Genomic DNA, 25,993 nt, shown 5'->3' with positions numbered 1-25,993 from the left:
GCCCTTCTTTTCCCCAGGTACTCTTGCCGGGGGGAACCAGCCATATGCAGAAATCAGGCACCAGGGGTGCCCTCGGGGTGGGATCCCCATCGCTCCACTCCCTGGGCCACTGCCCCCTGAAGCTGGGCTCAAGCCCAGAGCTCCTGCCCCTAGCAGACCTGGCCACCTCACATCCAGTGCCCGCTGCGGGGCCCCTGACCAGGGTTATCCAGCCCCCTCCCCGGCGCCCCGTCCAGCCTCCCAGCGCAGTGCTCTCTGCTTTGGCTGGGGGGCCTCTGCGCACTTCATGCCAGCCCCTGTGGCATCCATGGGGAGGCCGCGGGGAGACGGCTGCTCAGGGGTCTCATGGCCTGGTCTGGAGAGGGCAAACTGGGAGTCGTACCGCACGGTCCCAGGGCCACGAGTGGCTGCTGCGGACGCAGGGCGGAGCGGGACCGGGCTCTCTGGCCGAGCGCCCCTCGCCTGGCGCCCTGCACGGTGCAAATCCACGGCGGGCAGTGGCGGGTGGGGGCCCTGTGCGAGCTGCCAGCGGGTGCGGGGGTGCAGAGGCTGCGGGCGCACAGTAGGCGCGGAGCGCGGTGGGTGTGGGGCGCGCGGACGGCCGGTGGCCCGGGCTCTGTCCCCGACCGGCAGGCGGGACGGAGCGTTCCGCCCCGGCCGTGCAGCGAGTCCTGCGAGCGGCGAGCAGGCCCGGGGGGACGGAGGCGGGGCCCAAGCCCAGGCGGCGCCTTCCCGGGCGAGGCCACAGATCCCCCGGCCACGGCCAGCGCCGTCCGCGCCCGGGCCGCGCCCGCCTGCGGATCCTCGAGCTCCGTCTGGGAGGGCTGCGGGGCGCGGCGGCGTTGGCGCACGAGGGTCCCCGGGGCGCCGCCGGGCACCGGGGCCGCGCAGCCCCGAGCCCCCCGCGGCGGGGACCGGGCGGGGGCGGCCGGCGGGGCGGGGCGCGCGGGCGCGGATTGGCCGTGCGCCGCCACGTGACCGGCCCCTTATAGGGCGTGGCGCGGGCCGCGGAGCCGGGTGCGGCGGCGGCCGGGCCGGGCGGGGTCCCGTGCGGTCCGGCAGCTCGGCGGACGGCTGCGCTCCGGCGCCTGGTGCGCCCTCCCTGCCGGGGCCGGGGGCCGGGGATGCTCTCGGCGCCCAGGAGCCATGGTCCGCTTCGGGGACGAGCTGGGAGGCCGCTATGGGGGCGCCGGCGGCGGGGAGCGGGCCCGGGGCGGCGGGGCCGGCGGGGCCGGTGGCCCCGGTCCCGGGGGGCTGCCGCCGGGCCAGCGGGTCCTCTACAAGCAGTCGATCGCGCAGCGCGCGCGCACCATGGCGCTGTACAATCCCATCCCGGTCAAGCAGAACTGCTTCACCGTCAACCGCTCTCTCTTCGTCTTCAGCGAGGACAACGCCGTCCGCAAATACGCCAAGCGCATCACCGAGTGGCCATATCCTGCCAGGAGGGCGCGCGTGCGGGCGCGGGCGGGCGGCGCGGGCGGCGAGGGCGCGGCGGCGCCTCCAGGTGCGAGCTCGGCTGCAGGTGCCCGTGCGCGCGCACGCGCGGGGGCCACCCGCGCCTCCCGGGGCCGGGCGGAGCCCCGCGCCGCCGCTGTCCGCGGTGCTGACGCCCGGGCCGCAGAGGCCCCGCCTCGCCGCCGCGCCCGGAGGTGGGAGCGGGGGAGCGCGCGGGCCCAGCCCCGCCGGGCCCCTCGGGAGCGGCCTCGTGGCGGCTGCACTGCGCGCCCGCCCCTCCCCCGCCGGGCTCCTTAACCCACGCACTCCGTTCGAGTACATGATCCTGGCCACTATCATCGCCAACTGCATCGTGCTGGCCCTGGAGCAGCACCTGCCTGACGGCGACAAGACGCCCATGTCCGAGCGCCTGGTGAGTGCCCGCCCGGCCCCTCCCCGAGCCCCGAGGCCGCCCCGCCCCCAGGGGGTCCGCGTGTCCAGCACCCCCTCCCGCTGGCCCGCCCCTCCTGCCAGGCTGTCCTCTTCTTCCCCCACTCTTCCTGGCGGAGAGAACCGCAGGTCCAAGGCCAGGGCTCGGTGCTCGGCCTGGTGGGCGTGCCCTGGCCCCTTGGCTGAGCTGTACTGGGCCTGGAGGGGCTAAGAGAGGTGCAGGGGAGCCTCCTAGGGTCGCCGACACATCTGACCCCTGCTTCACCTGCAGCTCAGGCTTGCCCTTATGAGGAGTTCCGTGGGGGTCCCTGCCCACGCCAAACTGGACTCTGGTCCCAGTACAGGAGGGCCACAGGAAGGGGCCTGCAGGTGCCAGGGGTCGGTGGAACTTCAGATGAACAGCCAGGGTGACCATACTGAGGGATGGTTGGTGTGGGCAGCAGGATTGAGAGCCAGTGTGGACAAGTGTGGGCAGCTGGTGTGGGCAGCAGGATTGAGAGCCAGTGTGGACAGGTATAGACAGCCAGGGTGGGCAGCCAGTGTGGGCAGAAGGAGTGAGAGCCAGTGTGGAAAGGTGTGGACAACCAGGGTGGGCCTCCGGTGTGGGCAGCCAGCATGGGCGGCAGGGCACCAGAGGTCTCGGGCCATGGCAGGAAATGTGAAGCAGTAATGCAGCCAGGTGGGCTGTGTGGACCCTGGCACGAGGGCCTTCCTGTGCCTCAGGCTCCTGGTGGTCCTGTGCTGGCTCTGCCCTGGGTGAATGTCCACCTGAGACCTGAGGGTGAGAGAGGAAGCCAGGGTGACTGGTGGTGGCAGGGTGGGTCAGCAGGATCCTGTGCCAGGACAGGACTCCTTAGGACACAGGGACACAGGACACAAAGGGTCAGCCTCGGGTCAGGGCTGAGGCGGTCCCCAGCTGCACTAGGCTTGGTTTTGCAGCCCAAGGGGCTTTGTCCTTCTGGGGTCTGGGGCTGACCTGCTGGGCCCATGAGCCGGAGGGGCTGCCCCACAGATCTGACCCCCAGCCCAGGCCAGCGACAGCGACAGGGCCTGGAGTTCCACTGTGCAAATGCCTTCCTGCCAGCCCGGCTGTGGCTGGTCAAGAGTGGGCTGGAAGTAGCTGTGAGAAAGGGCTGGGTGGGGGTCCTGCGTCTGCTGCCTGGCTGTTCCCCTCTGCCTCTCTGGGCTGAGCTGGCAGCCTCAGGCCAGGCGTGTGCGTCCCTCGGTCTGTGTCCGGCGTGGTGAGTCAGCATTCCGGCTGCCACGATGGCCGCCGGCTGCCTGGGCCCCTCAGTGCCGTCAGAGCCCCAGAGGGCCAGCCAGGCTGGCTGGGAGGGAGGCTCAGGCTGCAGGGCCTGGCCACACCCCCATGCTAGCAGTCCCCACTGTGGCCTCCTAGTCCAGGTGGGTTGGCCACCCTTGGTCCACGGGGCCAGGTCTCCCCTGCGTCCGGTTCCGTGGGCCCACATTCCCACTGCTGTGCTGTATGTTTCCCATGGCATCCTTCCAGCCCTGTGCTTGGCGCTGCCAGTGTCGTGCCTGGGAGGAGGGCCATGCCACATCTTCCCTGTGAGTGCCCGTCCGCTGCTTCCCTCTGAGACCTACTGGTCCTCCCCGGAGTGTGCCGGATGCATGGTCTCCTGGCCCCGGAGCCTTGTGCTGTGCCTAGAGCTGGGGCCAGGCTGGAGGGCTCCGGATTCCCCATCAGCGCCTCAGCCCTCTTGTGCCTCCGGCTGCTGCTTCCTCTTTCTGCTTTTGTTTAAGATTTTTCACATTCATTGGAAAAACAGGGGCCAACAGAGCTGACCATGGGCCTGTTCCCAGACCCACAGCGATGGGTTCAGCTCAGCTGTGTCCCAAGGCTCCTGTGTTGGTGGCAAGGGTCCAGCCCAGGGCTGCCTGCTGGGTAGGGCCAGACCTTCCCACACCTGGCTGTGCCTTGTCCTACCCCTAGCCCCGGGAGGGGAAGGTTGGCCCTGCTGTGTGCCCAGCTCACCCCGGGAGGGGAAGGCCGGTCCCTCTGTGCCCCCAGCTCACCCCGGGAAGGGAAGGCCGGCCCTGCTGTTGAAGGCACTGCTGTTGCCATGCAGGTTGCTGGTTCCTGCACGGATGTGACATTTCGGGGGTCCTGGCTTCTCCCCTCTGGGGGGTCAGAGCACCAACTCTGTGACTACACCTCCTGCGGGCAGGCCAGGGAGTGGCTCCAGGTTGGCCCAGGTGGGTGGTGTGAGGATGGGCCCTGGTGTGACCAGCGGGCAGTGGGGACCCGGTGCTTGTTTCCTGCAGGATGACACGGAGCCCTATTTCATCGGGATCTTCTGCTTTGAGGCGGGCATCAAGATCCTGGCCCTGGGCTTCGTGCTGCACAAGGGCTCCTACCTCCGCAATGGCTGGAACGTCATGGACTTCGTTGTGGTCCTCACGGGGTAGGCGAACCAGGGCTCCTGGGCAGCCGAGGAGGGCTGTGAGGCCTGGCCTCTGACATGCTCTCCTGTGGCCTGCTTCTCGCCCCTGGCGCTGTCAGGGCTCCGTGGGCCCTGTCTCCAACACATACTTTGAGGCTGAGCCGTTGCTGAGGGGGTGGGGGTGCGGTGGCTGCTGGGGATTGGGGGACGTGGCTCTCACGTGAGGACCCAGCCTGGGGCCTGGTGGTGGCACTCCTAGCGTGTGGGCAGGAGGGACTGGGGCAGGGCTGTCCTGCTTGCTGCCAGCTCCCGTGTGGTGGCATAGCTGGGGCCCCGGCCTGCTGTTTGTGTCTGCCTGCCACTGAGGGAAGGTCCCTGGAGCTGCCTGTTTTCCAGGAGGCCCTGGGGACAGGGGAGGGGTGAGTAAGTGTGTGGAGAGCGCCCCCCTCTCTCTCCTGTGGAGGGGCAGCTGTGGTGCTGCCGTTCCCAGAGCTGAGTGGGCTGCTGGGGGTGGGACCGGGCTGGGCCAGACCCCGGGGTCTGGCACTGCTGTGTGCACCTCTGGGCCCAGGTGAGCTTGGCCCCTCCCCCTCCCCCCCCACCTGCCCAAGAGCCCTGGGTCGCATGAGGTGCCCTGGGCTGTGTCTGCAGTACCTCCCTGCCCCCCTCCACGCCGGTCTCTGAGAGCCCCTGGGTCGCATGCACCTTCCCCCCAACCCCTGTACACCCTCCCCCCGACCCCTCTTGCTGTCTGTACAGGGCTTGACCTGTGTGCCACCTTCCCTTTGTACACCTCACCCTGTGCCTGCTGGGCCTAAAGGGGAGCTTCTGCCAGGGTCCACAGGGACCTAGGGCTTGTGCCTGGGGCTGTGGGGAGGGGTGGCCTATGGGACCCCCTGGGAGGCCGGCACTGGGGCTGCTCGTTACAGGGTTGGTTTTAATTAGGGTTTGTTTAATTGGCGCTCAGAGGCAGTGCCGCTCTGCATTGGTGCCCGGGGAGACCAGCTTCCTCCTGGGTGGTAACTGGGGTCCCCATGCCCAAGGCTGTTATGGGGGCCGTGGGGAGGCCCGAAGTGTCTGTGTCCTCTTTCGGCTTGGGCTCCTGCCCCCCACCCTGCAGGCGAACCCTGAGCCCCGCTTGCCATCTCTGCCATGGCTGCCCATCACCCTGCCTTGTCTCGGCTCTGCCTGGGCTGTAGTCAGTTTCCAGCCCTGTCGTGTGTCACACACTGACGCGGGGTGGCTGATGTCCCAGCCTCGAGGCTCAGGGTAACACCTGCAGCCACTCACTTAGCCCCACAGAAACCCAGAACCTCTTTCCAGGATGTGTACCGTTGGCCCTGGTCCAGGTCCCAGCCTGTGGGCAGCTGCTGGGGTGGCAGCCCAGCCTCCAGCCCAGGGCTGATCCTGAGCCCGCTGGCCTCCGCCTTGCCACTCTGCTGCTTCCTGTCCCCCATTTCTGAGCTCAGGGACAGGGGATACTATGGGGCCTCCTGCTGCCCATTGGTCCGGCCCCGACTGGGCTCCTGCTGAGTGCTGCCCCACCCACCCTGGGGGAGGGCTTCTTGTTCTCTGAGCTCCTGCTATAGTGCCCAGAGCTGCTGGCCTGGCACCCTGGGGGCACAGCGCAAGCCGTGGTCTGTGGCTCCTCCACAGACTTGATGTACATTCCTGTTGGGCTGAAGGTCCTGCCAGTGGCCTGGCTCCTGGGAACTCCCTGGAGTAGCTGCAGTGTCCTTGGCCCTTCCACTGTCTGCAGCTGGCTCCCAGGCCAGTGGGCAACCAGCATGGAACACAATTCCTCCGTGGGCCCTTTTCTTCAGATGCAGGCGGTGGGAAAGCCCCTTGTGTGGGGTGGGACTTCCTGCGGGAGCCTGGCCTGCCTCCTCCACACACCTGATCCTGGGAGTACCATAGGCGTGGGCCGCAGTGCCCACACTTCCCTTCAGGGCTCAGGGATCCATATGGGGCATGGTGGGGGGGCTGAGGTGTTCATGTAGGAGATGGCAAGTTGCCCCACACAGGACAGAGACGCCGTCCAGGCTGGACCCCACTGCCTGTGTTCTTGCCGGGTGTTCTCTCCCTGGGCAGAGCGTGGGCTGTGTGGGCATGAGCCTGGGTGCAGTGCCTCTCCCAGATGGGCAGGAGGAGAATGTGGACTGGGAGTGCCAAGGCCTGGGAAGGTGGGCAGAATCTTTGTGGTTTCTCCAATGTGGGGGCAAACCCCATGAGCTGAGCAGATGTCATGTCTGGTCCTCGGCTGTGAACCCTACCGCTCAGCTGCAGCCATGACAGCAGGGCCCCTCCCAGCAGGAGCTCAGCTTCTACTCCGATCATGTCTGGAGCATGCGTGCCTGTGCAATCGTGACTGGCTGTCTTCACTCAAGTTGTCAAGAGAATCAGTGACAGCTGGTTTCTCAGAACTGTGGAGAGGTACACCATGCAGAGAGACGCAGCTGGCTCAGTGCTCACCTGCGTCAGGACGTGTGTGTGTGTGTGTGGGGGGGACGGGCTGGCTCAGTGCTCACCTGCGTCAGGACGTGTGTGTGTGTGTGTGGGGGGGGGGACGGGCTGGCTCAGTGCTCATCTGTGTCAGGACGTGTGTGTGCAGGGTCATGGCGTTTTGGGCACAGGTGGTCCCTGCACAATGTGCACTGTTCTTATGAACACACTGTTTTCTTGGGTAAGTGACCCCGAGTGTGGTCACCCTCATGGTGTCCCTCGGAAATCTTTCGTGGGTTTGTCCTCTCATGTTGGGAGAGATCTGTGCCGGACGCCTGCGGTGGTGGCCTGTTCGCCTCTCGGTGCCGCTGCCTCCGGGGGCCTGGGCGCACCCTCACCCTACACGCTCTGGTTTTTTCTCACCACCTAATACTCGGGAGATGCTGTGCTCCTCCTCTGTCCTGTTTTTCAGGTAGTTTAAGCTGGCCTGGCGTATCTCCCCTCCATAGGAATTCTAGAATACTCTTGTTAATACATGGAAGAGCCTGAACAAGACTTGCATATGGCTCGAGTGCTGATCTGGAGAGCAGTGGCGTTATGGCGCAAATGGAATTGATGTGTCTGTGTCTGCGTAGACCTTTGCTTACTTTGGTAAACGTAGCTTCCAGGACACAGTCCAGTGCACGGGGATTAGATTTTTGTCCACATATTTGTGTAATTTTTGCATGATTATGAACTGCATTAAAGAGTTCTTTGAAATGCAGAGTGGCAGCCTGAGACGGGGGCACGGGGTGTGTGTCCTCCACCCCTGCTCTGTTTCCTAAATGACCAACTGCAGAGCTGGGCCGGGAACTCCACCCTGGTCTCCTGGTCTCCCGCTGGGTGCTGGGGATTGCGGTGTAATTCTTTATTTCATAATGGACAAGTTACAGCTCGTCTGCATTTCATTAAATATCTTTTATTTGTTCAAAAGGCAGAGAGAGATAGAGAGCTGTTACAGGTTCACCTCCAAGGCCTGCCACAGCCAGGACAGGGTGAAGCTGGAGCTCTCTGTGGTCTCCCTTGGGAGGTGATGGCAGCCCAGACACCTGCGTCCTCACTGCTGCCTCCCAGGGAGCCAGCCCTCAGTCTGCCATCCAGCGCCTTGCCTGCCGGGCCAAGTGCTGGCTGCCGGGCCGAGTGCTGCCTGCCGGGCTGAGTGCTGGCTGCCGGGCCGAGTGCTGGCTGCAGGGCCAAGGGTGTCCTGGGAGCTGTCGGCGTCCCGGGTGCTGTGAGTGTCCCAGGGGCTGTGGGTGTCCAGGGCGGCCTGAGAGCTGTGGGCAAGCCGAGAGCCATGGGCTGTGGGCATTCTGGGGGCCATGGGTATCCTGGGTGTCCAGTGGGCTTCAGGCATCCTGAGAGCCGTGGGTGACCAGGGGCCGTGGTTGTACTGGGTGTCCTGGGAGCTGTGGGTGGCCAGGAGGCCATGGGCTGTGGGCGTCCTGGGGGCCATGGGTGTCCTGGGAGCTGTGAGTGGCCAGGAGGTCATGGGCCGTGGGCGTCCCAGGGGCCGTGGGTGTACTGGGAGCTGTGGGTGGCCAGGAGGCCATGGGCTGTGGGTGTCCCAGGGGCTGTGGGTGTCCTGGAGGCTGTGGGCTGTGTGTGTCCTGGGAGCTGTGGGTGGCCAGGAGGCCATGGGCTGTGGGTGTCCCGGGGGCTTTGGGTGTCCTGGAGGCTGTGGGCTGTGTGTGTCCTGGGGGCTGTGTGTGTCCTGGGGGCCGTGGACATCCCTGGGAGGTCTGACCTGCCTGCATTGGTGGTTCAGCTCCGTGTGGTCTTGGAGCTTTTAGAATTATGTAGTTCAGTTTTTGTTTACATAGTTGAGAGGGCTGTCTCTGATTGGGGTGAGCAAGAAGGTGAGTGGGACACAAGTTTCAGGTTTTTGTTTTCTCCTGTGTCTGCAGGAGGGGGAGGGGTCTGCTCCTTGCTGTGTAGCTACAACAGTGCCCGGTGATGGGGACAGTCACCTGACACCGTGTGGACCCCGGTGTGGGCAGGAGTGCCCCGAGGCTGGCACTTGGGTGGATTTGATAGTTCTCAGACATCGTTGGCTTTGTTGGCTCCGGGGCTGAGAAAATCTTGCCAAGGGCCACTGGCTGACCAAGTCCACCTGAGTGCAACAGGCCCAGGAACACGATGCAAGGCTTGGCCAGGAGAGTGGTCCTGCCTGTTCTGCTTTCCCCCCTGTGACAGGCACCCAGCGTCCTCTGCTGGCTAGATGTGCTGGCCGTCATGTCCCCCGTGCATCTGGCCGCGCCGTCCTCTGCACAGGCATCAGCAACTAAGGAGGCCCATTGATGGTACAGACACTCCAAGGTTGGACCACACATCCTGTGGTTTTCCCTGTGGTTGAGGTCTGAGTCCAGCCGTCTAGCTGGGGAGTCTCCCATGAAACCTTGCCTGGGGTGACCTCAGACTCGACTCTTACGTGTGCCTGCCAGTGCAGGGTCAGGTTTGGTGTGTCACCTGCACCAGCCAGTGTACATGCTGGTGAGTGCAGCTGCCTGGGCAATGCCACTCCTAGCCCCATCTCTCACGAGAACTGACGGGTGCTGCAGCCCAGCCAGGCCAGGCCTGGTCCTCATGAGCACCGGCACATGCCATGACCTAGTTAGGCTGACCCCCAAACCCCCAGCAGTGCTGCAACAGCCCTGCTTCTTGCCTGCTCCATCCTGCATCCCATCTAGCTCTCATATCCAGCCCTGGGTGCCGTGGCTCAGCTCAGCATGACCCATCTCCAGATGCGGTCCACAGGTGCCGCTGCCTTGACTAGCCTGGCCCACCCCAGCCCTGGCTCTCACAAGCACCAGCAGGTGCTAGAGCTCAGTGAGGCCTGCCTCCAGACCCAGCCTATATGCATGCTGACAAGTGCTGCAGCTTTGCCCAGCTTGCTCTGCCCCCAGCTCCAGCTCTTAAACTTAGTAGTGAGAGCTGCAGCCTGGCAGGGGAGTCCCCAGAGTTCCTCTGCCAGGCCCATTCCCAGCTCTGAGTCTTATGCCTGCTGGTGGCTGCCTCAACCCAGCCTGGCATGGCATACCTGTAGTCTCAGTTCTTGCTGGCCCAGCTGGGTGTGGCCCATATCCTGTCTGGCTCTTGTGAATACCAGTGGGTGCTGAGGCTAGGTGCTCCCTAATGGGAGACGCAGCCTAGTAGGGGAATTCCCTATGTTCCCAGCCCTGGTTCTCATGCATGCTGGCAGGTGCTGCAGCCCTGCTTGGCATGGAGCCCAGTCCCAGACGCACATCCAGCCCTGGCTCCTGTGAGCTTCAGGTGAATTCCACAGTCTGGCCTGATCAGCCTGTTGCCACCCCCAGCTCTCCATGCAAACCAACAGGTGCTACAATTCATAGAGATGAGCCCTCAAGTCACCTGTAGAACCTACCCCCAGAGCTGGTTCTTTCGTGTTCTGGTGGGTGCTGCGGCCAAGCCTGACATGACCCATCTCCTGCTCTGACACAGGTGGCTACTGCAGCCTAGCCCAGCCTGCCCCCTTCCAGCCCTGGCTCCTGTGTCAGGTGAGTTCCAGCCTAGCATAGCCAGGTATACCTCTAGCCCCAGCTTTTGCAATCATTACCAGGTAGCAGGAATGCTTTTAGCTCGGGTCAGGTCTCCCACATGGGTGGGTGCTGTGGCCTGACCCAGACTTGCCCTCTGCTTTCTCCTCTCTAACCATTTCCATCTCAGCTCCCTCGCCTACCTGCAATGTGGTGACCCAGTCTGTGGAACCCTCAGACGTCACTCCTTCCCTGCCAAGCATGCCCCCAGGAGCCCCCCATTCCAGTGCACCCCATAGTCTGCAGCTCCCCCACCTGGGGGCTGGGGTGGCACATCCCAGCCTGGAGTTCTCCACCTCCACCACTTAGAGAGTACTATTTCTGGCACACTGGGGAGTTGACGCAGAGTTGGCGTCGGGGCAGCTTCCTTCTGCCATTCCAGAGCTGGAGCTGCCCATGGCTTCGCTGTCTTCCATGAGCTCGGGGGTCTGGGGTCTCATGCTGGTGCCTGAGATCACACACCTGTGTCGGTTCCAACGGCAGGTGGGGAGGGGAGAGGGAAAGGCCCCAGGCGGCCCCAGGCTGGTGCAGTGTGCCTGTGGGCTGTTCCTGACCTCTCATGGGTTCACTCGTGTCCCAGGCAAGTGGAGAGGTAAAGACCCAGGCCTGCACCTGTGCCAGAGGACCGGGTCTGGGAACACATCTATGATCTTGGGTCTCTGGTGGGCAGGCAGAGTTCCAGGCCAGCATGCCACCCCACCAGAAGACAGGGCTGGGGAACCCATGTGCTCCTGGGCACAGGGACTGTGGGTTGATTGGGGAAGGGGTAGGCAGTTGTGAGGGAGGGAGGACCACGGAGGGAGTATGTTGTAGGTGAGGAATGACTTCTGGAGGGTTAACATCAGCAAGGCCACTGTACTTGCAGCGAGGGGCTGGGCTAACAGACTATGCACTGGAGCATACACAGGCCAAAGCATGAGCAGGCTGGTCGGGCTTTGCCACAGCATCAGCTGGCAGGTGCTGGGACTGGGGCAAGTCCTGTCAGGCAAGACTGCAGAACCACCTGGGAAGTGGAAGATCCGGGGCTGGGAGTGGGCACAGAGGGGGAGCTGTGGACATCTCTGTGGTGGGCTGCAATTCCCACTGATGAGCATGGGAACCGAGGCTGAGCGCAGTTCTGACCAGACAGGCCTACTCACACGAGTGTAGGTTAGGCAGTGGGGCCAGTTAGGCTGAGCTAGGCTCCAATGGCCATTTCATGTATGGAAGCTGAATGGGATGTGGGACAGGCTGGAACAGTCTGCTGCACATATCGATAAGCACAGGAGCCAGGGGTGGGCCTGGTGGGTATTGTTTGGGGTTGCTCTGACTAAGCTGCAGCACCTGCTGGCATACATGAGGGGCAAGTGTGTGGAGCGCAGGGTTGGGCTGGGCTGCAGCATCCATTAGTTTATGTAAGAGATGGGACTGGAGGCAGAACTGACCCAGCAGTTGCAACTGCCAGTGTGTGCATAGGCTGGTGTGGGTGATGGATAGAGCCTGACCCTGTACTGGCAAGCGCACACACGAGTCAGGTCTGGGATCACTTCAGATGATGTTTCTTTGGGGATTCCCCCCCCCCCAACTGAACTGCTTAACTCAGAACTCCAACCATGGGAGTAATCACAAAATCTGTGGTCAGACCGTGAGAGTGTGTGTCAGAACTGAGTCTCCTCGATGTCTTAAATGGAGCAGTGGACGGCATGCCCAGAAACACGTGGAGGATATGGCAGTCCGTTGGGCCTGTAGAGGGCATGTGGTGCCGCAGCAGAGCAAGCGGAGCAGAACAGATTGGTCAGCTACCCCCAGCCAAGCGTTGACAGCAAGTATCTGGATAAATGGAGATTCTTAAGTTGGGCTAGATCAACAGCTGGACCTTGGAAGGGTTTCCTCATCCTTGGATTGATGAGATCAACAGCATTTCAGAACTATTGAAGCCAATTGAGCACAGCACTCAAAGAAAGTTCCACATGAGGGACACTGGGATGACATCAGGTGACTGTTCCCCAACCCAAGTACTGAGGCAGCTGGGAGGCTGTGTGGCTTCCCGCTTCTCTCCCTACTCTTCCCCTAGATACAGGAAGAAGAATAAAATTTGGAAACAATGGCCTCACCCACTTTCCCCTGATCCTTCGCCCTTCCCACCCTAATCAAAATAAATTAGAAATAATTGGCATTAACCAGGTGCAGGATGCCCGCCAGCTACTGGCTGCTCTCTCCCAGCAGTGTGACACTAGCCTGGTACAAGGCACTTGTGGATTTCCGAGTGATTTCTAGCACGAGTGATCACTGTAGATTTCAATTATTTTCAACTTGCTAAGGTTTTAGGCCCAGTCAGGCTTTGTCTTGCTATATGTTCTATGGGTGCATCTACTATTGTCACCATGTGGATAATACCGTTTATACCGCTGTGTGAAGATGTTGTTGAATTCCTCTTTATCAGTTTTCTGTCTAGCTGTTGTGTCAGTTTTTGAGAGAGGGCTTCAAAAAACATGGTTTGTTTATTTTAAAGGCAGAGTGAGTGCAAGAGAGCGAGGTTTCATCCGCTGGTTCACTCCCTCATGGCTGCAACAGCCAAGGCCAGGAGCTTCCTCCAGGTCTCCCCCACGGGTGCAGTGACCCAAGCACCTGGTCCGCCCTCCACTGCTTTCCCAGACGCACCAGCAGGTGCTGGATGGGGAGAGGAGCAGCCGGCCCTCTGAGATGGGCCGCGTCAGCCGTGAGAGAGGGCTCCTGCGGTTTCCAGTGAATGATCTGAAGTTGTCTTTTTCCTCTTAGGGCCATCTGTTTTGCCTCGTGGATTATTGTGTATGCCCTGATCTGGGTGGGGTGCAACTCTACCTGCCCAGTCAGAGAGAGGGCCTCTGGGGCGTGACGTCACGGGGGCTTCACCCTCTCACACACGTGTGGTGCCTGTGAGAGGGCCCATCCACCCCTCCCCGACGTGGCTGCATTTCTCCCTCCATGGTGCACAGTGGAAGGTGCTGCTTGAGCCAGACTAGACCCTCCCAAATGCCACACCTGTTAGTAGGAGAAGGCAAGCAACCCATGTCGAGAGCTGCGCATGTGAAATTTAATGAAGTGCATGCTGACGTGTGTATGCAGTGTGGTTAGGGTGTGCTGAAGGTGTGTTTGTGTAATGTGATTAGAGTGTGGTGTAGGTGTGTGTAGTGTAATTAGGGTGTAGTGTAGGTGTGTGTGTAGTGTGGTTAGGGTGTAGTGTAGGTGTGTGTAGTGTGATTAGAGTGTGGTGTAGGTGTGTGTAGTGTGTTTAGGGTGTGGTATAAGTGTGTGTAGTGTGTTAGGGTGTGTGTGGATGTATGTGTAGTGTGTTTAGGGTGTTGTGTAGGTGTGCGTAGTGTGTTTAGGGTGTGGTGTAGGTGTGTGTAGTGTGTTTAGGGTGTGGTGTAGGTGTGCATAGTGTGTTTAGAGTGTGGTGTAGGTGTGCGTAATGTGTTTAGGGTGTTGTGTAGGTGTGTGTAGTGTGTTTAGAGTGTGGTGTAGGTGTGTGTAGTGTGTTTAGGGTGTGGTATAAGTGTGTGTAGTGTGTTAGGGTGTGTGTGGATGTATGTGTAGTGTGTTTAGGGTGTGGTGTAGGTGTGCGTAATGTGTTTAGGGTGTGGTGTAGGTGTGCGTAGTGTGTTTAGGGTGTGGTGTAGGTGTGCGTAGTGTGTTTAGGGTGTGGTGTAGGTGTGCGTAGTGTGTTTAGGGTGTGGTGTAGGTGTGTGTAGTGTGTTTAGGGTGTGGTGTAGGTGTGCGTAGTGTATTTAGAGTGTGGTGTGTGTGTAGTGTGTTTAGGGTTGTGTGGGTGTATGTGTAGTGTGTTTAGGGTTGTGTGGGTGTATGTGTAGTGTGTTTAGGGTGTGGTGTAGGTGTGTGTAGTGTGGTTAGGGTGTGGTGTAGTTGTGTGTATGTGGTTTGGGCATGCTGTAGACTCGAGTGTGCGTGTGATGGGTCAGTTGCTTCCCTTTTCCTCGTCTCTGGAGTGCGTTTCCTGTGACAATCCCTTGTAAGGTTTTTCCTTTAAAGATTTGAAAGACAGTTACACAGGGACAGGTCGACAGAAAGAGCCTCTGCCTTCATGCTTGTCCAGTGCATCCCAGTAGTGACTGCTGAGCGCAGCTGGAGTGCCAGCTTGAAATGCCATCCAGCCCCGGGTGATGTGGGGCTGCCCTACCCCTTCCTAGGCACGTTAGCAGGGAGCTGGAGGGACACGTCCCGTCCCGACGGCTGTGAGCTACCCTCTCCCCACTCCCCAGGCGTGTTAGCAGGGAGCTGGAGGGACACGTCCTGTCCCGATGGCTGTGTGGTTGCTGAGCTCCCGGGCTGCGGCTCACCCCATTGCCCCACAGCCTGGGCTCCTGGCACACGTCCTGTCCCGACGGCTGTGTGGTTGCTGAGCTCCCGGGCTGCGGCTCACCCCATTGCCCCACAGCCTGGGCTCCTGGCACTCACTCCTATGATGCAAATATATTCGCTTCTGCTTTCCTGTAATAATTTGTATGGTGTGTCTTTTTCTAGCTTTTTATTTTCAAGTTGCTTATGTCGTATTTCTAGTGAGGTTTTTGTTTGTGTTTTTCAAATTCATCTACTAATTCTTTCTTTCATTTAGTTTATTCAGGCCATCCCTGTCCAATGTGATTATTTATACTTTGGGGTTTAATTCTGCTACTGTATTTTCTCTTAGATCACTCTTGTATTTTTCTTGCTTGTTTCTCCTAAATTCCCAGAGGTTACTTAAAAGTACTTTGGAATTCTGACTTCTCTGTAGTGTATCCTGAAGTGCACTTATTTGAGTGTATCTCTTGTACAGGCTTTTAATAATTACTTTAAGTATTGTGTTCTACACACATGGGCACTTAGCAAGTTCAGAGGACAGCTTTATGTCAGCCAGTTAAACTGCGACTGGCTGGCCAGATCTGTGTGAGCAATGCGAGTCTGGTCATCTCCCCGCAAGGGAGGGTCCAGGGGCTTCGGACTGCCTTCCACATGGGAGGCCTGGAAGGACCTCCCGGCTCCTGACTCCAGCTGCGGCCAGCCCCAGCCACGATGGCCCTTTGCAGAGTGAATCAGTTGCTGGAAGATAGCTCTCTCTCCTCTCCCTCCTGTATTCCCTCCCTTCCTCCCTCCTTCTCTCTCTGTAATTCTACCTTTGAAATACATAAGTCTTTAAAAGAAAACATTCCTAGAAATTTAATGTAATTCAAATATTTATTCTTGTGCAAAAAGTCTGAAATTGTTGTGTACAAGGGGTCTTCCAAAAGTTCACAGGGGGCCTGTGTCGTGCTGTGGCAGGCTAAGCTTGCACCTGTATCACTGGCATCCCAGAAGGGCGCTGGTTCAAGTCCAGCTGCTCCCTGCTGATGGCCTGGGAAAGCAATGGAAGATGGGCAAATGCTTGGGTCCCTGCACTCAGGTGGGTGAGCTGGAGGAGGCTCCTGGGGGAAGCTCTGGCGTCGAGACCATCTGGGGAGTGAACCAGCGGATGGAAGATCTCTGTTTTGCCTTCTCTCTGTAACTCTGCTGTTCAAATAAACTTATTAAAAAGACTTATTTATTTTTATTGGAAAGGTAGATATACAGAGAGGAGGAGAGACAGAGAGGAAGATCTTCCGATGGTTCACTCCCCAAGTGACCGCAACGGCTGGAGCTGAGCCAATCTGAAGCCAGGAGCCAGGAGCTGTTCTGGGTCTCCCACGCAGGTGCAGGGTCCCAAGGCTTTGGGCCATCCTCAACTGCTTTCCCAGGCCACAGCAGGGAGCAGCATGGGAAGTGGGGCTGCTTGGATTAGAACCAGTGACCATATGGGATCACAGCATGTGCAAGGCGAGGACTTTAACCACTACACTATTGTGCTGGGCCCTTAAATAAAAATTTAAAAAAACTCTTTAAAAGATTAAAAAAAAAAAGCCTCACAGAAAATGCCTGGACACATTTTTTGCACCAAAACGCATGCATTTTCAGTTGTATGTTCCATAGACATTTAAAATTCTTTCTGAAAGTTTAATGAGGTATTTTTATTAAGTATTTTTAATGCAAAATAATTTTCATAACAGTTCCAAAGGCTCAAGAATTCCGCTAACCACAACCCTCACGAACTTTCACTTACACAGGCATTTCGACCCCGGGAACCAAGGACAAACTCTCATGCTAACTGCAGAACAGCCTCCGTGCCTGTCCGTGTCCTCCCTGCGTCTCCTGTGTTTCTCTGCTGCCTGCGCTCGGAGCCTCTGTCCCCTCAGCCCTGCTGCTCAGCCTGGTCTCAGCCTCTTACTTGGCTGTCGTGTCTTCAGACGTACACGTTTCGTTGAATTTTCCTCACGTGTTGCTTCTCTGTGGGCTCGGCCGCAGTCTTTCTGTGGCCCCCCTCGAGGCCTTGTCCAAGCTGTCGCACCGTCATGATGCTCTTGGCTCTGTGCTCATCCTGATCTTTTGTGGTCTCCTTGCCTTTTAATTGAAACATGGACCTTTCCACATCATTTGCGGAGATGCCAGGTCCCACATAAACGTTCTGATTTAGCCAAACTCACCTTTTCTGTTTTGGGGTTTGCTGCCTTGTTCCTTCCAGAGGTGGTAGAAATCCTGGCTCCTGAGTGGCCTCTGTGGCTAAGTGGCCTCATTGCTGCCACGAAGAGGGACATGCCCATTTCACAGACTGGAAACTGAGGGGGTGTGAGCGCTTGCCAAGGTCAGGAAGTTGGAATGTTAGGCTTTGCAGCTCGACTGAACCAGAGCTCTTTCTTCCCTCAGAAACGCAGGAAGTGTAAGATGCACCCTGAGAGGAAGGCCGCTTGGGGCTTCCGTAGCTGCTGTGAGCATCCAAGGTCGCTGGGCAGGAGCTTCTGCCACCTTGGCACACAGTCCTCAAGGAGCATGGACAGACCAGCATGAAGGGCCACACACCAGCCCACCCTGAAGGAGTGACTGGACCCTGTGTGTGGCCGCTTCCCTGTGTCATCAGGCCTGAGTTGGGTCCCTGTGATTTGGTGCCTCCCGGGTTCCAGCTCTACGTTTGTGTCATTGCTGGGTCTGTACCTGAGCTGCTCTGGGTTCCACAGTGTGTCCTGGTGTGGAGGGGGTGCTGAGCACTGTGGTGTGTGGCTGGCAGCTTTGTGTCTCGAGTGACGCATGAGTGCTGAGTGAGACATGAGTGTGTCTGAGTGACGCATTGAGTGCTGGGTGACATGTGAGTGGTGTCTGAGTGACACGTGAGTGCTGGATGACACGTGATGGTGACACGTGAGAACTGGGTGACACGTGATGGTGACACGTGAGTATGGAGTGACATGTGAGGGTGACACGTGAGTGGTGTGAAGGGCACAGGAGTGCTGTTTGCTGTCAGGCTCTCTCAGGGATGGATGTCTTCACAAATTACTGCCCAGCCACTCTATGCCCCATGGTGCCTATGTCTGGGGCTGGGAGGGGTACCTCACCCCTGGGCCTACACTTTGTAAAGCGAGGACTGTGTGGGCGTAGTGAGAATGTACCTGGCCATCTTCAACCAAGACTCAGACTGTCTCCATGGCAACTGCCTGCAGCCACCTGGGCAGGAAGCAGTTTTTCCCTGCTGGGTGCACCGCTGTGACTGGCTGTGCCCTGGGCTGGGGACACTGCCCTGGCTGCATGAGCCAAAGCCTCCTTGCCCCTCACCTTGCCTGTGCTGGCAGGTCACAAAGACGTCCTTGTCCTGTCCCTGTAAGGCAGGAGGGACCCTGTCCAGGGTTTATAACAGCTCTGAGGGGCTGGCCCAGGAGAGGGGGTGGCAGGACCAAGCCAGGGCCCCTCCAGCTGCAGCAACCAGTGTGAGAGGGAATCTGCTGATGGGCTGCTGGTGTTCATGCTATGTGTGTGTGTGTGTGTGTGTGTGTGTGTGTGTGCCCGTGTGTGTGTGTGTGCCCGTGTGTGTGTGTGTGTGCCCGTGTGTGCCCGTGTGTGCCCGTGTGTGTGTGTGTGCCCGTGTGTGCCCGTGTGTCTGTGTGTGTGTGTGCCCGTGTGTGCCCGTGTGTGTGTGTGTGCCCGTGTGTCTGTGTGTGTGTGTGCCCGTGTGTGTGTGTGTGCCCATGTGTGCCCGTGTGTGCCCGTGTGTCTGTGTGTGTCCGTGTGTGCCCGTGTGTGTGTGTGTGTGCCCGTGTGTGTCCGTGTGTGCCCGTGTGTCTGTGTGTGTCCGTGTGTGCCCGTGTGTGTGTGTGTGTGCCCGTGTGTGCCCGTGTGTGTGTGTGTGTGTGCCCGTGTGTGCCCGTGTGTGTGTGTGTGTGCCCGTGTGTGCCCGTGTGTCTGTGTGTGTGTGTGCCCGTGTGTGTGTGTGTGTGTCCGTGTGTCCGTGTGTGTGCTGTCCGTGTGTGTCCGTGTGTCATTGTGTGCCCTGTGTGTGTCCATGTGTGTGTGTGTGCCCGTGTGTGTGTGTGTGTGTCCGTGTGTCCGTGTGTGTGCTGTCCGTGTGTGTGTCCATGTGTCTGTGTGTGTCCTGTGTGTCTGCGTGTGTCCATGTGTCAGTGTGTGTCCGTGTGTCATTGTGTGCCCTGTGTGTCTGTGTGTGTCCGTGTGTCATTGTGTGCCCTGTGTGTCAGTGTGTGCCCGTGTGTCTGTGTGTGTCCGTGTGTCATTGTGTGCCCTGTGTGTCTGTGTGTGTCCGTGTGTCATTGTGTGCCCTGTGTGTCAGTGTGTGCCCATGTGTCTGTGTGTGCTGTCAGTGTGTGTCCATGTGTCTGTGTGTGCTGTCAGTGTGTGCCTGTGTGGCTGTGTGTGCCCTGTGCATGTGCCCTCAGACTCCCTGTGTCTGTAACCTCCTGCAGCTCATGGCGTGGAGGTCGTCTGGCCGCGGTGCTGAGCGGCTGTCGGGCTCCTGCACATTCCATGCAGGTGTGTGCAGAACTGTGTGCGTCTGCATGTCAGACCACTGTTGGCTGCCGGGACTTCCTGGCTGGGAGGCCTCTGCTCTCAGCCCTGTTCTGGAGTGTCCCCAGCCAGCACACCAGTCCCTGTGCTCCTGTTGGGTTTCTTGCTGCTCCAACATGCCAGCATAGCTCTGGCCAGTACTCAGTGTGATGTCATTGGTGATGGTGTCTTGACTGATCGTGTTGATACTGCTTTTAAAAAAGATTTGTTTCTACTTACATGGGGGGGGGGGAGAGAGAGAGAGAGAGAGAGAGAGAGAGAGAGAGAGAGAGAGAGAGAGAGAGAGAGAGAGAGAGAGAAAGATTTTCTATCTGCTGGTTCATTCCCCAGTTGGGCATCATGACCAGAGCTGGGCAGACCTGGTGTGAAGGCAGGAGCTTCCTCCGGGTATCCCATGTGGGTACCGGGCCTGAGCTCTCAGATCATCCTCTGCTGCTTCCGTAGGCCATAAGCAGGGAGATGGATGGGACTTGACCCTGTGCCCACATGGGATGCAGGCATCGCAGGAGATGTCTTTGCCTGCTCCCCTGCCTTCTATGTTCTTGCAATGGTGGTTACACCCTTCTGTTTCTACAGGACTCGTGGACATTTCTTGAAAACTGGTCTCATGGTGATGTTTTGTGTCTCAGGCTTAATTTCTCAAGGAAGGCTCTGTTGGGCTGCTCTCTGGCTTGGGGGCCTTTGAAAGTTTTGCCCGGTCTCACCTGTTCAATTGGCTTGGCACAGCGTGCTCCCACACATGTTTTTTTCTCTTGCTGCTTGTACAGTTTGCTCTCGCTTTGGCCAGGTTGGTAAACACTGTGTGCCGAGCGTCCTGGTCCATGGTGAGCACTGTGTGCTGACCGTGCTGGGGTCCTTTGGGCTTTGTTGGTCTCGGGGTCTGCGTCCCCGAGATGGGAGAAGCAGCAGGTGCTGTCCTGTGCTGTGTCTGAGTCCTGGACCTGCGCACTAACGCCGTCCACAGACCCTGAAGGCTTTCCTCATCTTGTTAGACATTCTTCGGCTTGATCTAGTTTGCAGTGACTCATTTATGTTTTTCCGTTCAATCACTGAATTCTTCAGCGGCAGGCATTCCTTTTGGTTCTTTCTGCCTCTTTGCTATGTTTCTCATCGTTCCGCTGGTTTCACTGAGTTGCCTGTCTTTCTGTATCTCACTGAGCCTGTTGCTGGAGGGTGGCCGACTGGGAGCCAGAGCAGCAGTTCTTGTTGCTGTGAGTGGACTTTTTTTTCCTATAGGAAGAGATTTGTTCTTCAAAAAGGGCGCTTGAGTATCTGCCTGGCGTGGCACGCTGGCCTGGAGTCCGAGTGGGCATAGGGTGGGTGATATCTTGGTGATATCGGAGCTGTCAGCGTCAGAAACCGAAGAGGTTTGTGACAGCAGTGGTCTGGTGGGACAGGCAACTTCCAGTTGGGCTTGCCTGAGTGTAAGTACTACAGACCAGCAACTCTGTGACTCACTTGGCAGAGCGCAGGCTGCCAGCTGGCAGGTGTTTGCAGCCAGCCCACCTGGGAGCTGGGTTAGGGTAGAGATGCCCCACAGCAGTGTGGGGGAACCCCACCAAAAGCACATGGGGCTGCACAATGGTGGACCATGTGGGAGGACAGAGGCATCTCCTGACTGGCTCCAGGGCTGGGCATGTAACCACCTGGTTGTGTAGGGGCACTGTACTGGTGGGCTGTTGCGCTGGTATAGGCGCATACAGGTGTCATGCTGCTGGCTGCTGGCTGTTGGGCAGGTGTAGGTGCACACACAGGTGTCACGCTCTTAGGTGCTGGGCAGGTGCACACACAGGTGTCACACTGCTGACTGTTGGGCAGATGCACACAGGTGTCACGCTGCTGGCTGTTGGGCAGGTGTAGGTGCACACACAGGTGTCACACTGCTGGCTGTTGGGCAGGTGTAGGCGCACACAGGTGTCACACTGCTGGCTGTTGGGCAGGTGTAGGCGCACACAGGTGTCACACTCTTGGGTGCTGGGCAGGTGCACACACAGGTGTTACGCTGTGGGCAGTTGGGCAGGTGCACACACAGGTGTCACGCTGCTGGCTGTTGGGCAGGTGTAGGTGCACACACAGGTTGTCACACTGCTGGCTGTTGGGCAGGTGTAGGCGCACACAGGTGTCACGCTGCTGGGTGCTAGGCAGGTGCACACACAGGTGTCACGCTGTGGGCAGTTGGGCAGGTGTAGGCGCACACAGGTGTCACACTGCTGGCTGTTGGGCAGGTGTAGGCGCACACAGGTGTCACGCTGCTGGGTGCTAGGCAGGTGCACACACAGGTGTCACGCTGTGGGCAGTTGGGCAGGTGTAGGCGCACACAGGTGTCACACTGCTGGCTGTTGGGCAGGTGTAGGTGCACACAGGTGTCACACTGCTGGGCAGGTGTAGGGGCACACAGGTGTCACACTGCTGGCTGCTGGGCAGGTGCACACAGGTGTCACGCTGCTGGATGCTGGCAGGTGCTCAGGTAAATCATGCTGTGGGTCCAGTGAGCTCACTCTTTGAGCAGGATCACCTCTTCTCTGGAGGATGGGTTTCTGATAGTCTTGTAGGCCCAGATGTTATGCATTCTGTGGAGCCTGCAGCCACTCTACGAGCGTTATGAAAGTGCCAGATGGAGACAGCCTTGACCCCAGCCCTCAGCTCAGAGTGCAGTTTATTAATGGGTCCAGCTTCAGGATGCTGCTGGGCCATGGTGCTGGGTACCCCCTGTGGTTCAGCTCATGAGCTTTGGGCAGTGTTGGGGCATGTGGAGGCTGTGAAGTTGTTCTGCATGGTTTCTGCAGCTGCAGCAGCTGGCGCTGTTGCGGTCTCCAGCTTTGTGTCATAAGGAGAAGTCTGTCTTGGCTCCAAGCCTCCCTAGGTTGGGAGCCCATGAGGGAAGCTGTGAGCTTGTGGCTTCACTCCCCACTTCCCTGCTGCTCAAACATATCCTGAAACATCGTGGTGTCTAAGCCTTCTGGATCTCGGTTCCACTCTGCTTTGTTTGCATAAGGAAGATAGAGACAGTGACATGGGAACTGTGGCTTGGGGCTCTAGTTCCTTTCCGTTCTGGCTGCCACTCACGACATAGGCTGGACTCAGCCCTGCCAGCCTGGGGGCTCAGTGTCCACTGGAGCTGCGGGAATGGTCAGGGTGTGTATGGGGCAGGGCTCTGATGCAGGCCCTGGGAAGGCCCCCACCCCACGTTGTGTCTCTGGTTGGATGGAGCAGGACATGGGCCTGAAGGTGTCACAAATCCTAGAAGAGAGGAGAGATATGGAAGTGTTTTTTTGTGGGTACAATGTGGAAACTCCTGCTTTCCTTCTTGTTCCTAACAGTATTCTCGCCACAGCCGGGACGGACTTCGACCTGCGGACGCTGAGGGCTGTGCGTGTGCTCCGGCCCCTAAAGTTGGTGTCTGGGATTCCAAGTGAGTCCGCTGAAGATGGCCGGAGTCTGCCTGGGCACAGCCTCCACTCCGCCCCCAATAGCATGGTGTGGCCACAGGGAAACCTTCATTAGTGGGCTTTCTGGCCACTGGGGACCCCAGGGAGCACACAGGCAGCAGGCAGGAGAGAGCTGCTGCAGGGTGGGCACTTCAATTCCACCTCACGCATCTGCTGAACTCCAGCTCTTTGCATCCTTGTCACGGAGAGCACACAGGGAGGAGTAATCCAGGGAGGGAGTACCCAAAGAGGGGCACCTGAGGGGGTAGAGATGGAGCCCCCAGGGAGGGGGCACTCAGGAGGGAGCACCCTTAGAGAGGGCTCTCAGGGAAGGAGCACTCAGGGAGGGGGCACTCAGGGAGGGGGCACTCAGGGAGGGGCACTCAGGAGGGAGCACTCAGGGAGGGAGCACTCAGGGAGGGGGCACTCAGGGAGGGAGCACCCCATGGAAGGGGCATTCAGGAAGGTAGAACCCTTGGCTCCCAGTGTGGCAAGTTGGTGGCCAGCGGCCACATTGCAGCAAAGGGCTAGGCAGGCAGGGAGGCAGTTCGTGTCCTCCGGAGGTGGCCATTTCAGGAAGGGTCAATTACCTGGTCTCCGCCATGCCTCTGGTAGATCAGGGTTCTGTCCTGAGCCACAGACCCGGGACAAGCCCGGGTGGGGGCGTCATAGAGTTCTCTGACCAGCTCCTCTGGCCTGTGTCCAGTACAAATATTCTTCCATTTTGGAGGGAGTGGACCTGCCCATCTGCCCAAGGAGTTCCTCCCAGGACCTGTGCTTCCGGCCCCACATTCTGTGCTCTTCCTTCTCTGTATGCTGCGCCCTCAGCTCCTAGGAAACCCTGTTTTTCACTCCCAAAGTATTTTGCTTTTTCTTCCTGGGATCCCCTGTACATAGGTCCCAGAATTCTGTGGTTTTTAAAAATTGTTTGTTTAAAAATCAGAGTGACTCACTGGTTTACCACCCACCCCACCCCTGAGATGAGCACAGCAGCCGGGGCTGGGCGAGGTGGAGACTGTTGGCATGGAACCCCATCCAGGTTTCCCACATGGATGGCCTATCAAGCAGGGAGCTGGAGCAGGGTTTGAACCCGCATACTGCCACAGGTACAGCATCCAAGGACAATGTGCTGCAGACCGTCCCTCTGCTTTCTGTCAAGGAGTCTCTTCTTTCTCTCAGATTTTCACAATTGCCGTGTAGGATCCCTGCCACTGGTTCCCAGCACCCTTGACTATTTTTTTAAATAGGATTCTGTCAGCTGCCAGTTCAGAATGCTACAGTCCATTCTCTATATGGATTATTGGCCATAGGACTTTCAGTGTCCACCTGCTCACACCCAGGCCCTATGTCTTCCCTTCCAGCTCTGTGCTCCCTGCTCTGTTCCCCAATTTGTCCCTGGTTTCCTGGGCCCCTCCTTGTACGAGGCTGTGCTGACCGCCTGTCCCTCTGGTCCCAGGCCTGCAGGTGGTGCTCAAGTCCATCATGAAGGCCATGGTGCCCCTGTGGTGCTGAGATGTCCTGTCCCTTCCCCCAGGCCTGCAGGTGGTGCTCAAGTCCATCATGAAGGCCATGGTGCCCCTGTGGTGCTGAGATGTCCTGTCCCTTCCCCCAGGCCTGCAGGTGGTGCTCAAGTCCATCATGAAGGCCATGGTGCCCCTGTGGTGCTGAGATGTCCTGTCCCTTCCCCCAGGCCTGCAGGTGGTGCTCAAGTCCATCATGAAGGCCATGGTCCCGCTGCTGCAGATCGGCCTTCTGCTCTTCTTCGCCATCCTCATGTTCGCCATCATCGGCCTCGAATTCTACATGGGCAAGTTCCACAAGGCCTGCTTTTCCAACAGCACCGGTGAGGCCTGGGCGGGTCCAGGAGTCAGGCTACGGTCTCTTGGGGCCATCCATCTGGGGTGGCACTTCCCTTCAGGTGAAAGACAACCATGTAAGAAGTACGGGAAACAAACGCCCAGATAAACACAGAGTCTAATCTGTGCTCTGCCGTAAATGCACAGCCAAGCAGTTGAAGTGGAAAGGCTTGCAGCCTGCTTTGCAGGCAGGGGGCCAGGGTGGTCTGAGCACTGCTCTGACTGCTTTCAGGGGCCAGTGAGAGGCTCGGATAGAGAGGATTTCTTCTAGAACTCCAAGTACGATGTGCTGACCAAGGAGAGTGTTGCCAGCAGTGCCCGTTGGAAGCACTGAAGGGTGGGCACCGGTGTGAGGATCAGAGCGCAGTGGAGGCTGATCTGGCTCCTGAGTGTAGAGGAAGAGAGACTGGGGAGAAGTGGCCATGTCTGGGGCACTGTGCCCAGGGCAGCCCCCAGGAGTCAGAGGACTGGGTGACTCAGAGTTCAGGGTGGGCCTTCTGCCTTTCACAGACCCAGAGCCTGTGGGTGACTTCCCCTGTGGCAAGGAGGCTCCGGCTCGGCTCTGTGAGGGTGACACCGAGTGCCGCGAGTACTGGCCAGGACCCAACTTCGGGATCACCAACTTTGACAACATCCTGTTTGCCATCTTGACGGTGTTCCAGTGCATTACCATGGAGGGCTGGACAGACATCTTGTACAATGTGAGTGCCCAGGCTGTGCCACAGGAGCCACCTGAGGACTGCAGGGGCCACCTGAGGACTGGGCTGGAACACAGGCACCACCCGAGCACCATAAGGGCCAACCAAGAACTGGGCTGGGCCACCCGAGGACTGGGACCCACCAGCAGTTCAGGGTTTGTATGGTGGAGAGCAAGAGCGTCAACCCAGGGGGTTCAGAGAGCATGCCACCTCAAAGGCCACAGATGGAGACAGGAGGTGCTGATGGGAGGACGTGATCACGCATGGACAGACAGGAAGTGCTGATGGGAAAGCGAGGACCAAGGATGGAGACAGGAAATGCTGACGACATGGGGTTATGCCCATGCTGTGGGGTCACATGCCCGCCCATGATGCAGGGTTCCTTGCCTACCCACCCCAGCTCACACCCACACACTGCCGGGTTTCCATGCCCGCCCACCCCTGCTCATACCCTCACACTGTGGTGTTCCATGCCCGCCCACCCCAGCTCACCCTCACACTGTGGTGTTCCATGCCCGCCCACCCCTGCTCATACCCTCACACTGCGGGGTTCCATCCCACCCACCCCAGCTCACTCTCACACTGCGGGGTTCCATCCCTCCCACCCCTGCTCATACCCTCACACTGCGGGGTTCCATCCCACCCACCCCAGCTCACCCTCACACTGTGGTGTTCCATGCCCGCCCACCCCTGCTCATACCCTCACACTGCGGGGTTCCATCCCACCCACCCCTGCTCATACCCTCACACTGCGGGGTTCCATCCCTCCCACCCCTGCTCATACCCTCACACTGCGGGGTTCCATCCCACCCA

The 25,993-nt window shown here is 59.0% G+C and overlaps 1 protein-coding gene across 1 annotated transcript in view; it reads left to right on the top strand.

The window, feature by feature from the left end:
- The first annotated feature begins 1,073 nt into the window (after positions 1-1,073).
- The window catches only part of CACNA1B (calcium voltage-gated channel subunit alpha1 B), a 137,926-nt gene continuing 113,006 nt past the window's right edge, over positions 1,074-25,993 (top strand). Inside the window, exons 1-6 of the mRNA XM_058659747.1 lie at positions 1,074-1,430; positions 1,762-1,867; positions 4,171-4,310; positions 22,519-22,610; positions 24,317-24,469; positions 24,993-25,183. Of these exons, the coding sequence (XP_058515730.1) occupies positions 1,147-1,430; positions 1,762-1,867; positions 4,171-4,310; positions 22,519-22,610; positions 24,317-24,469; positions 24,993-25,183 (966 nt within the window). The 5' untranslated portion in view covers positions 1,074-1,146. The remainder of the gene's footprint in view (positions 1,431-1,761; positions 1,868-4,170; positions 4,311-22,518; positions 22,611-24,316; positions 24,470-24,992; positions 25,184-25,993) is intronic.

This window comes from Ochotona princeps, unplaced genomic scaffold (assembly GCF_030435755.1).
Source record: "Ochotona princeps isolate mOchPri1 unplaced genomic scaffold, mOchPri1.hap1 HAP1_SCAFFOLD_138, whole genome shotgun sequence".
Classification (NCBI taxonomy): domain Eukaryota; kingdom Metazoa; phylum Chordata; class Mammalia; order Lagomorpha; family Ochotonidae; genus Ochotona; species Ochotona princeps.
The sequence above is the reverse complement of the archived record's forward strand: the minus strand, read 5'-3'. Positions and strand labels throughout refer to the sequence as shown.